General features: G+C 43.8%; 1 protein-coding gene across 1 annotated transcript in view; it reads left to right on the plus strand.

Annotated features, from left to right (window-relative positions):
- MEI1 (meiotic double-stranded break formation protein 1) overlaps positions 1-13,157 on the plus strand; it is a 902,984-nt gene that overhangs the window by 534,211 nt on the left and 355,616 nt on the right. Inside the window, exons 14-15 of the mRNA XM_075321882.1 lie at positions 1,442-1,583; positions 10,803-10,914. Of these exons, the coding sequence (XP_075177997.1) occupies positions 1,442-1,583; positions 10,803-10,914 (254 nt within the window). The remainder of the gene's footprint in view (positions 1-1,441; positions 1,584-10,802; positions 10,915-13,157) is intronic.

Genomic DNA, 13,157 nt, shown 5'->3' on the forward strand with positions numbered 1-13,157 from the left:
TAAACGGTGCAGGTAAAATGCAAAATGTGTTCAACAGACAAATCTGCAAAGATAGTTAAAAAGTTGAATCCATACCAAGATACTTAGTGAGGCATCAAAGACTCATGTGCGATAAAGTCTCAATACTAAAAACATACCCAAGAGCTCATTTAGACGGTCATGGACATAGGTACGATCTCAGACCACACTGCACAGAGCGTGACGGCCTAATGGAAATGCGTGACTCTCCAGACCAGAGCGTGACTGACAACTTTATAGAAATCTGTGACTTTCCCAAACAGAGCGTGACGGTCTCATAGAAATCTGCGACTCTCCTGACCAGAGCGAAACAACCTCATTGAAATACACGACTCTCCCAACCAGAGCGTGACAGCATCATAGATATCTGTGACTCTCCTGACCAGATCGTGACAACCTCATAGAAATCCACAACTCTACTGACCAGAGTGTGACAGTCTCATAGAAATCTGTGACTCTCCGGACCAGAGCGTGACAGCATAATAGATATCTGTGACTCTCCTTACCAGATTATGATAACCTCATAGAAATCCACGACTCTCCTGACCAGAGCTTTAGAGCCTCATAGAAATCTGTGACTCACCCGACCAGAGCTTTAGAGCCTCATAGAAATCTGTGACTCACCCGACCAGTGCATGACAGCATCATAGATATGTGACTCTCCTGACCAGATCGTGACAACCTCATAGAAATCCACAACTCTCCTGACCAGAGCGTGACAGCATCATAGATATATGTGACTCTCTTGTCCAGAGCGTGACAACATCATAGATATCTGTTACTCTCCTGACCACAGTGTGACATCCTCATAGAAATCTATGACTTTCCCGACTAGAGCATGACCGCCTCATAAAAATCTGTGACTCTCCCGACCAGAGAGTGATAACTTCATAAAAATATATGAAGCTGTCAAGCTCCGATCAAGAAGGCCATGGCTAGACCTTACATTGAACTGATGTTCATTGACATCTGCATGAGGAGGGCACACACAGTACATAAATACAGCACAATATATCACATATGCTTCCACTAGAAGGTCCCTGGCAGGCTTGCATGAACATAGAGGAATGGTCACTAGTAGTAATAATACTAATAAAAAAAATTGATGTGAAAATAGTTAGAGATTCTGTCAGCACAGAATGACTGTTCAAAATGAGTAAAGTCACGCAGTGCACCCTTAGTCTGACCAAACATTTAGTCTTATTTTTTACTTCGGTCATTTTTTTCTATGTTAAGCATAATAAAGATTTTCTGCCACTACCACATAATGAATTTTTGATGAGTGTGATCACTTTGTCTATTTATGATGCCACTCAATTAATTTGAGTAGGAGTAATTTGTCATTCCAAAGTATATACCTGAAGTATAAAACTTATCATGGCACTCTATAAAACATTAAATCCTTTGATTCCTGTCTATTTAGATTGGCACTGGACTGTAAGGATTATCATATATCTCATAACAATGCGTTCACAGCGCCCTCTTCGAAAAGCAAGAATACACTACAGACATTTTCTTTGTACTTGTTAAATACTTGTGACAGTTTTTGCATACCAATTGTTTTGGTGAGTACAAGTTCTTATCATATAAAGGTACATATATATATATCTACACATATATATATAAAATTTATTTTTAAACTATCTATGCTTTATTAAAATCTTAAAATAATTCATAAATATGGTACAGCAACCGGAATGCAACAATAACACAAACAAAAAGGATAGACATCAAACTGTCTGTAGATTTGTTAAGCAATTTGTATTTTGGATGAGTAATTTTATTATTGAAATACCGAGCTGTCGGTCACTTTAAAAGATTAACCCTAGAACGCAAGCATACCTGGGGCCTCGCAGGCCTGCTAGGTTACTTGTTTTCTATGGTTGATTTCTATGGTTGCGCATTCTAGGGTTAATAAACCTGTAACCTGAACTATTACTCAGCAGGATTATTATGCAATTAAATAGAAAACGTAAGTTTTCCCATTTTCTGTTGTTTATTTTCATCTGTTACATAGTTACATAGTTACTAAGGTTGAAAAAAGACCTAGGTTCATCTAGTTCAACCTTCCTCCACCAGTTCTACATTTGGTCACTAAGTCATTTATAACCAACAATGTTTTGTGTACTGAGGAAATCATCCAGCCCTTTTTTAAAAGCTGTTATAGTATCTGCCATTACTACCGCTTGTGGTAGGGCATTCCACAGTCTGACTGCTCTAACTGTAAAGAACCCTTTCCTATTTAGCTTTTCTTCCACTCGCAGGGAATGCCCCCTGGTCCTTAGTATTGTCTTTGGAAGAAATAAGTCATGTGCCAGTCCTTTATATTGACCACACATGTATTTATACATATAAATGAGATCTCCTCTGAGACGTCTTTTTTCTAAGCTAAACATATCTAACTTTTTCAAGTGAGAATATTAACCAAGCAACTCAAAATGTACAAAAATATATTTCTCAGTAAACAGATGCCAGATTAGCATTTTGATGGTATTATTATAGTGACTCATATGACATTAATCAAATAGGAGAACATTGAGTCTGTATAGCTTATTAAAATCATTATTTTATTGCAAAAATTGTTAAAATACAAAAACCTTTTTTTTACTTTTAAGATCAAGTGTTGTATTCAACGGTTGGTGCGTGATCCCAAAGTCATGACACGCTATAAATAATTTACAGATAAGAATACAGAGTATAGATTAGGCCTAATAAATTGCATAACATTTTCTGTCATTTTGTAAATATCTATGCATATGCATACATAGTCCCATATGTAATTTTTTTCTAATCAATTAAAATATATATTACCCATATAAATGTCACAGTGTTGTAATCAGCCTGGTCAGAGGTGCTACTTTGGGACTTTAGGATTATGCCCAAACCGTCAAACACAAGAAAAATAAATTTCTGAAATATATAAAATATATATCAGTGACCAATATGGCCCCCTTCTTTTCAATAGCAGCCATAAGTAGTGATGGGCGAACCCCCCTGATGTTCAGGATTAGGAGCCTTGCACGATCATTATGTAAAGTTTGTGTTCAGGGTCGGAGATAACGTGAACTTGCGTCCGAACCCCGAATTTGGACTTTACAGTTATGGGATGGGGCAGGGGGGGGGCTGTAAAATAAAGAATACTGTATAGTTAATAATAAACATTGTCATTATACTTATTGGTCCCACGACATGTCCTGAAGACTCTGTCTCCCGGACGCTTCTGCTTCCGGGTCCGATCATTGCTGTGCCGCTGGGTAACCACCACTGAGTACAGGACCTTCCATGACATCATAGCCATGTGACCAGTCTGGCGTGAATGTTTTATTACCTCGTGGGTTTCAGACTGGTCACATGGCTATGACGTCATGGAAGGTCCTGTAGTCAGTGGAGGTTACCCGGGGGCACAGCTGACTGGCCTCAGCTATGCACTCGGATGAAGTCTCTGACAGCTCTCAGCTGAGTCTGTGTGAGCAGACCCATGTTTGTCTTGTCGCACAGATGTAGCAGAGCTGAAGAGGTTCGCCCACCTTTGGACTACGTCGGAGGTTTTTTTTTGTGTAAGAAAGATGGAGTCCTAAGTGTCTTATGTTTTATATCTAATAAAAAAAATTTTTTTCTCTGTTTTGTTGTTTTATTTTACTGTTAAAATAACAGACAATCACAGACGCTGTCACAGAGTCGGCATCTGTGATTGGATGCTGGAGTAACCTGAAACCAGCCCATAGATTCTCACATCTAGAATGTTTGGGCAGATTCAAGGTTACTCCAACAGCCAATCACACACGCCTTTTCTGTGTTTCGCTGTTGGGTCCCTTACACAAAATAGTAGTGTAAAAATAAATAATTTTAAAAAATGACGTAGCGCTCCACAGTGTTTTTGATTTTCAGCACGTATAAAGCGAACAGCTACGGGCTGCCACCCCTATCTGCTTGGCTGCACCTTGGCTGGCAATCAAAATACAGGAAGCCCATTAATTGTTTTTTTTAACTATTTAAAAAAATAAGTAAAAAAAAGTGTGGGCTCCTGACGTATTTTGATCGCCAGTCAAGTAAAAGCAGGCAGCTGGGGGCTGGGATTCTCAGCGTGGTAAGGCCCAAGCGTTCTGGGTCCCCACACTAAAAACCGCAGCCCGCAGCTTCCCCTGGAAATGGCGCATTGTTTCTTAGCACCATTTCCAGGTGCTTTACCAGGCTAGTCCAGCAGCCCTGATGGCGGTGGCACGCTGGGTAATAAAGGAGTTAATACTAGCTTTGTATTCTCAGCTGGTACTAAGCCTGAAATTCATGGTGTCATGCCAAATTAGACATGGCCACCATGAATTTCTAGTAAACAGTAAAAAAAAACACAACACATTGTTACGGGGGGACCTCCTGGTATAGGAATAGATGAAGATATACTACTACCAGTGGTCAGGGTCCACCGTGCAGTGATGGCAGAACTGCAGCTGGTGGCACAAGGCCCTACTGAAATCCAACAGTAACCCGGTAACTAAGGTACTCTATGTTACAGGTCACACAGAGGTACCAACAGATGTAACGAGACTCTGTCTCGTCACAGAGGACCTGTGTATGCAGTAACCGTGTTCTAAGCCACACGATACTGCAGTATGTATACTGAACTCTATTAAAGGACAGAGTCAGATAAGGAAATAATATTATAGTAAATAAACAGGACTCTGTTAACTCACAGAGTCTATATGGCGCATTACACTTCTGTTCCTTCAGAGAAGGTAATATATATGTAGCATACATGGTATGTATAGGAGTGGACAAGTAGAACACTAGCCGTATCCTGCTAGCAGGGCTCAGAGTATATGCAGTGGTGAGTGTACAGGGTACTGCTCCTATATCGGCTTGCTATATGGTACAGCCGGTTGGCCACCAGTCCCAAAGCCGCCCAAGCCCGATATCACTAGAGCCTAGCTTCACCAGCTACTGACCCTAACTCGGTCAATGGATATGACCGCAACGTCTCACCCTAACCTGCCTCCTGACCCTCAATCAGTCCAGTGGGACTTCACCGCCTAACCCTATCTAAGATGTGTACAGCAGTATGCACAAAGACGAGTGCGCACCTCCATGTGGGTGTCAGGGCTATTCATCACCTCTGTACCGCCCACAAGATGGAGGAACCACGTGTAGCCCGCCCCTTTGGCCAATGAGAGCCCTACACATCACTGATGATGTCACGGTGGCCAATAAGAACGTGCCACATCACTGATAACGTCACCGGCCAATAGGAATGAGCCACATCACCGGTGATATCATGGCGGCCAATGGGGATGTGCCACATCACTGTTGATGTCACAGCGGCCAATGGGAATGTACCACATCACCGATGATGCCACTGTGGCCAATAGGAATGTGCCACATCACTGACATGCTCAGATAGTGGCAAAACACCCATAGGAATCCCGCACATGCTCAGTAGGCTCTTTTTGACACTTGGTGTCAGAATACCAAAAAGTCCTGGTCAGCATCCGTGGCTCAGAAGACCGGACCGATCGGCTTCGGGTACGGGGAGGAACTGGTCCAGAAGGCAAATGAGGAGCCCCCGTACCCCGGTTCGTGACACACATAGAAACATTTTTTTTATTAAAAATAAAACAAAAATAATTGAGACTCCATTTTTATTATAAAAAAAATCCTTAGTCCAACGTAGTCCACAGGTAGAGCAATGTCAACTCTGCTTCATCGATCTTTACAGACAAGCATTTATACAACGTCACAAGCAGAGAGAGCAATGTCAGCTCTGCTTCATCACTCTGTACAGACAAGTGTCTCTACAGAGCGAGAAGCAGGGAGAGCAATGTCAGCTCTGCTTCATCACTCTGTACAGACAAATGTCTCTACAGAACGAGAAGCAGGCTGATACTAAGGATATGATTCCACTTGGGTATGACTCGTACGAGTCTCGCATTGCATCACCCCACATGGTGCACACTCTCCTGACAGGAGCGCCTCAGCTGCATGGAAACACATGCAGCCGGCCCTCTCCTGTCAGGAGATTGTGCGCCATGCCGGGTGATACCAATTCAAGACTCGCACAGTGACAGTCAAAGTTCAATAGAGTCCATGGCCGAAAACAGTCGAAGACTGCCGAGTTACAGCAGTACAGTGAATTCACCTTGAAGTTAATGATCTGACCCAGAAGCAGAAGCGGCCGGGAGACAGCGGCTGAGTGGGTCTGCAGGTCGCGTTGTGGGACCTGTAAATATAATCATAATATTTTTTAATAATGTGCTTGTTTTTACTGCCTCTGGACAGCGAACTGTAACACAAGCTTCCCAGGAAAGCTTGTGTTCGGGATCGTGTGCACGAACACCATGTGTTCGGTACAGACCCCGAACTTTACAATTCGGGTTCGCCTATCACCATTCATAAGCCTTTCCATCCATGAAGTCTGTCAGTTTCTTAATCTGTTGACGATCAACTTTTTGGGCAGAACCAACCACAGACTCCCAGACAGCGTTCAAAGAGGTGACTATTTTACTTCACCGTAAATCTCCCATTTAAAAAGGGACCACAAGTTTTCAATAGGGTTTAGGTCAGATGAGGAAGGGGCCATGTCATTATTCTATCATCTTTAAGGACTTAAGGCCCCTTTCACACATCAGTTTTTTGCTATCAGTCACAATCCGTTTTCTCGACGGATCGGTTGCAGATTGTGGCTAAACTGATGCGACGGATCCGTTTTTCGACGGATCCGACTAGTTGCTAAATAACAAATTGGAGCATGCTCAGTTAAAAAAAACCTGAATCCGTCGCGAGACTTCATCATTTGATGGATTATGACGGATCCTGCTCCCAAACGACAGACAGCAACGGATCTGTCGCTGTCCGTTTTTTCAACGTACACAAAAATGTTACTTTGGCCGTCATCTCAGTCCGACGGACAAACATTTTTAGATAGATCCATTTAACGACGGATGAAATGTGAGGCCTTCCATCGCAATCTGTCACTAATACAAGTCGATGAAAAAAAACAGATCCAGCGGCATCAGTCGCCGGATCCAATTTTTTCAAAATTCGACGGATTGTGACTGATGGCAAAAAACTGATGTGTGAAAGGGGCCTTAGACATGACATGAAGACTTCAATGTTGCATAAAAATCATGGTTTTCCTGAAAATGGCAGACTATTTCCTGTACTGCTGCTGGAGAAACTGTTTGCTAAAAACTAGCAGTAGGTTTCAGAGGTGATTTTGAGTCCATTTTTATCCTGGAAAGGTCAAACTAGCTCATACTTAATAATACCAGCCCATAGCAGGACCCCACCCCCACCTTGCTGGTAACTGAGTCAAAGTGGAGGTCTGTGCCCGTTATTGATCCTGCCATGGGCCCATCAATCTGGTCCATAAAGAGTCACTCTCATTTCATCAGTCAATAAAACCTTTGAAAAATCTGTATTCAGATAATATTTAGCCCAGTTTTGACGTTTCAATTTGTGTCTAAAGGCCGCTTTACACGCACCGGCATCGCTAACGCGATGTCGTTAGGGTCACGAAATTCGTGACGCACATCCGGCCTCGTTAGCGACGTTGTTGCGTGTGAAACGTACGAACGACCGCTAACGAGCAAAGATACTCACCTTATCGATACTCATTAACATGGTGCTCCATTCCCAAATATCATTACTGTTGCAGGACGCAGGTTGTTTGTCGTTCCTGCGGCAGCACACATCGCTATGTGTGACACTGCAGGAACGAGGAACCTCACCTTACCTGCGGCCGCCCGTAATGAGGAAGGAAGGAGTTGGGCGGGATGTTCGTCCCGCTCATCTCCGCCCCTCCGCTTCAATTGGGCGGCCACTTAGTGACGTTGCTGTGACACTGAACGCACCACCCCCTTAGAAAGGAGGTGGTTCACCGGTCACAGTGATGTCGCTAAACAGGTAAGAAGTTGGACGGGTCCAAGCGATTTTGTGTGCAACGGGCAGCGATTTGTCCGTGATGCACAACCGACGGGGGCGGGTACACACGCTAGCGATCTCGCTAGCGACATCGCAGCGTGTAAAGCGGCCTTTACTCTCTGGTGGTTGGTTTCACCATACCTTTATTCGGCCAGGTCTCTGAGCATGGAACACCTTGTGCTTCTGGGCACTCCAGGGAGGTTGCAGTTCAGGAATATGACAGCATTGGAACATAATGGGAGGTTTTTTTTCAGCACATTTTATTTACAACTCTGTTGTCGATTTGCAATAAAACTTTTGATGGTTCTGTGATTGCAACTAGAGATGAGCGGACCCGTTAACGTCCAGTTCAGCGGCTTCATCCAGAATTTAGATAAAGGTTTGGTTTGGGACCTGGACTTCACCTGAATCCCAACCGAGGTCACTAATTGGGCAGTCTCAGAGTTTTTTTTTTTTTTGATGCACACTATATCCGATCATTCTGTTGTTACCCCCATTGGGAGCCATTCCAACACTGCAAGCGGCTTGCACTGGGCTGAGCACTGTGCGTAACCGAGTGCAGCTATGCTTACACGAGTGGTGTTCATACGTAAAGCACCTGAACTCTGAATACAAACTCTGTTTTTTTGTAAAGTCTGTGTTTTGTACGATGTTGTCAGTTAAATCTTTTTTGTCCACATTTTAAGGCCCTGTGCACACTTACCGGATTTTGCCGCAGATTTTTTGCGGATTTGCTGCATGTTTCGCTGCAGAAAATGTTCATAACATCTCTGCAGTGAATCACCAGCAAAACCTATGGGAAAAAAAATCCTGTGCGCACTAGGCGGATTTTGACAGCTGCATGTTTTGCTGTGGGATTCCCGCAGCAAAAACAATTGCATGTCAATTCTTTTCCGCACGTCGCTGTGGGATTTCACTCCATTGACCGCAATGTAATCGTGAAATCCTGCAGGGAATAACGCAGGCAGCAAATTCTGTGCGGTTCATTGCGTTTTCCTGCGTTATTCCCTCCGGTATTTCGCGGTTTACCTGCGGTAATGTACATCGCTGCCTGCGGTTTGCAGGGGAGTGATGTCATTATGACAGGAAGAGGAAGCCGTGCAGAGAGTAAACACACAGAGATCACACACAGACATAGAACACACACATCGCACTCACACACAGACATATAGAATACACATAGAAAGCAAACGGAAATATAGAAAAAAAAAGACGTGTGCTCCGCTGTATATTTACCGTCCAGCCGGGGTAAGCACACAGCGGCGGCCCGGTATTCTCAGGCTGGGGAGGGCGAGGGGCAGGGTTAATGTCCCCCGCCTCCCTCCCACCTTCCGCAGCCGAGAATATCAGCCGCAGCTGCCCCGGGACTGTCGCATGCATTATACGGCAGTACCGGAGTGTCCCCGGCTCTTCTAGATGCCGTGATGCGGTGGCGATCCAGGTAATAAGGAGTTAATGGCGGCGGATCACCGCCATTAACTCCAGGCTTGATAATGGCAGTGTCAGCTGACATGATCAACCCGTAAGTAAAGTGAAAAAACACACACACCAAGAAATCCTTTATTTTAAATAAAACACAAAAAAGCCTCGTTCACCCGTTTATTAACCCCCCCGAAACAAAGCTCCGACGTAATCCACACAGGACCGGCGTAATCCACGTCCTCCGATGCTGACATCCAGAAGCGAGTGACACAGACACAGGCTGAATGCAGCCTCGCAGCGAGACAGCAGAGGTAACTCCAGGGCATTTCCCACGGCCGGTAATGTGAACTCACATTACCGCTCGGGAGAAATGCAGCGTGTGCTCACAGGGACTCTATCTATCCCTCTATCTATCTATTCTTCTATCTATTCTTCTGTCTATTTCTCTATCTATCTATCTCAGAATGAAATGACTTTTTTTTTTTTTCTTCAATGTGCTTTATTGCATTGAATGCAATAAAGCACATGTACCAACCCGCACGCGGCAAAACCGCGGCAATACCACGAACAATACCACGGTAAAACCGCAGCAAACCGCGGCAAACCGCATACGGTTTTCGGGTGCGGTTTGCCGCGTTTTTTTTACCGCGGGTGCGGTAATCTTTGGAAGCCTGCAGAATTTCCTTGAGAAAATTCCATTTTCCAGTGCGCACATATCCTAAGTGAGGAAAATAAGCTGCCTAATAATTCTGCACACCTTGATACACGGTGTCGATATCCTTAGGCTGCACCATCCTCATTACACAAACACACATTACCTGATCTTCACCCAATAAGCAGTCAAGTTTATACAGTTTAGAGTTGGAAAATCTGCATAAAATTGATGATATGGTCAAAATACTAACCTGTCTAATAATTGTGCACACAGTGTACATAAGGCTATGTGTCCACGTTGCTTTTTACCTGCTTTTTTTGCTGCTTTTTCAACTGCAGCGTTTAATGCCAAAATGGTGTGTTATGCTTTTCAAGCAAAGTCTATGGGAATTTGGGTTTCTTGTGCCCACTATGCAGTTCAAACTGCAGCCTTTTTCTGGCAGAAATTTGGGCAAAAACTCTGCTTTGCAGTTCAAAACGCAAATGGCAAAAACAATTGACATGTCAATTGTTTTTGCCATTTGGGTTTTGCACTGCAAAGCTTAGTTTTTGTCCAAAGTTCTGCCACAAAAAGGCTGCAGTTTGAACTGCATAGTGGGCACAAGAAACCCAAATTCCCATAGACTTTGCTTGAAAAGCAGAACACATCTATTTTGGCATTAAACGCTGCAGTTGAAAAAGCAGCAAAAAAGCAGGTAAAAAGCAGGTAAAAAGCAACGTGGACACATAGCCTAAGTCTGCATGCATGGTATCATGCTGATGTAAACTAACCTATATTCTTTTCTTTTCATTTGTAGAGATATTATGAATTGATAACAGTTCCAACAACAATGGAGATATTTTTTTTGATGCTTACTGATATGTTTGCAGTTGTACCTGATATGCAAGAAACATTTGCTATAAAACTGGGTATGTACTGTACAGTATGCTGTCTTTGGATGCATTTATTAAATCGTGTTGACTTAGATTATGTTCAGTTGCTGATTTTCCACAGAGCAGAACAGATTAGTATTATTTTAGCAGTTTTCAAGTCAGGACTTTTTAACTCCAATAAACAGCACAGTGAAGGAACCATTGTGCTTATGATAGCTACTTATCCAACTCATTGTATACATTAGCACAGTGGTTCATCCTTCAGCACCAAGCGATTTTCCCTTTTCATTTATTCCTCCCCTTCTTCCAAGAGTTTAATGAAGTCACCTGAGGTCAGATTAACTGTGGTCACAGGTGGAGGACTTTGGGAACCTCCAGCTGTAAACCACAAACTGAGTGACGTCACTGCTCATCGCTGTGGCTCAGTTGTTCTCTGCCTGAAGCCCACAGCACATGGACATGTTCTGTGCCTGCACGTTGTGACTTCAATATGTATGTAGCAGAGCTGACATCATCGTGGGACCTCGTGTGGATTACATGGGGGGGTTTTGTGGTTAATAAAAAGGTGAAGGAGCGTGTTTTTTTAAGTATTATTTCAAATAAAGGATTTTTTCTGTGTTTTATTTCTTTTCACTTACAGAATAGTAATGGGAGTAGATCTCATAGACACAACAATCCTGGGCGGCTGCTATTTATATGCTGGGTAGGCCCAATAACTATGGATCTCCTGAGCCTGAAAATAATAGCCCCCAGCTGTCAGCTTTATCATGGCTGGGTATCAACATTAGGGGGGATCTCACATTGTTTTTTTTTAAATAATGACATCCCTCAGTTTATGTGTAGTCACAGCTTGAGGTTATCATGATACCCCACCTGTGACCGCAGGTAAACTGACCTCAGGTGATCTCATTGAACTCAGTGACCTCACATCAGGTGAACTGAGTTCACAGACCTGCATCTCCTGGCAGAAAACTGCATTTTATTTTGCCAAGAGATGCAGATTCTGTGCTGAATTTTATACACCATATTTCTGCACCAAATATTCATCTCTGGCAAAAGATCGCATCAAAACCGCATCAAAACCACATCGTGTTTTGATGCGTTTTTTGCCAGAAGATACAGATTTGGTGCAGGAATATGGTGTATAAATTTCAGCACCAAATCTGCATCTCTTGGCAAAAAAATGTGGTTTTCTGCCAGGAGATGCAGGTCTCATTCAATTCACCTGAGGTGAGGTCACTGAGTTCAATGAGGTCACCTGAGGTCAGTTTACCTGCGGTCACAGGTATGGCGCTGTGGGAACCTCCAGCTGTGATTGCACATAAACTCAGTGACAATTGCATCATCACAGGGCACCGATGATTGGTTAAAACACCCCTGGGATACACACTGTAAATGCTACTGTCAGATAATGACAGTGACATTAAATAAGTTAACAGCTGTAAGCAGATGATGGCTGAATGACAAAGCAATTATCTGCCGGGAATAGGTTGAGCTCAGCTCTTGTGCCTTTTTCTTTTTCCTCTGCTGATGAGCACAGTGCTGATTGTTAAGGGATTAAAAGGGTTTGTATCAAGTTTTGAAGTTATCTCCTATACAGTACATAGAATACAGAATAACTTCATGATTGTTGGGTGTCCAAGTGTTGGGATACCCAACAATCCTGAGAACAGGACTCTGAAGTGCCACGATGGCACAGTGGTAAAGCATGTGCATCCACATTCCATTCATTCTCTTAAAATGGCTTTACACGCTACGAGATCGCTAAAGCGATCTCGTTGGGGTCACGGAATTTGTGACGCACATCCGGCCGCTTTAGCGATGTTGTTGAGTGTGACACCTATTAGCGATTTTGAATCGTTGCAAAAACGTTCAAAATCGCTAATCGGTGACATGACCCCCTCTTCCCAAATATCGTTGCTGCTGCAGTAACGATGTTGTTCCTCGTTCCTGCGGCAGCACACATCGCTACGTGTGACACCGCAGGAACGAGGAACCTCTCCTTACCTGCGTCCCGCCAGCAATGAGAAAGGAAGGAGGTGGGCGGGATGTTCATCCCGCTCATCTCCGCCCCTCCGCTTTGATTGGGCGGCCACTTAGTGACGTTGCTGTGACGCTGAACGAACCGCCCCCTTAGAAAGGAGGCGGTTCGCCGGTCATAGCGACGTCGCAGAGCAGGTATGTGCGTGTGATGCTGCTGTAGCGATAATGTTCACTACGGCAGCGATCACCACATATCGGCCGTACGAATGGGGACGGGTGCTATCACGCTCGACATC

This window comes from Anomaloglossus baeobatrachus, chromosome 8 (genome assembly GCF_048569485.1).
Source record: "Anomaloglossus baeobatrachus isolate aAnoBae1 chromosome 8, aAnoBae1.hap1, whole genome shotgun sequence".
In the NCBI taxonomy this organism is placed as follows: Eukaryota; Metazoa; Chordata; class Amphibia; order Anura; family Aromobatidae; genus Anomaloglossus; species Anomaloglossus baeobatrachus.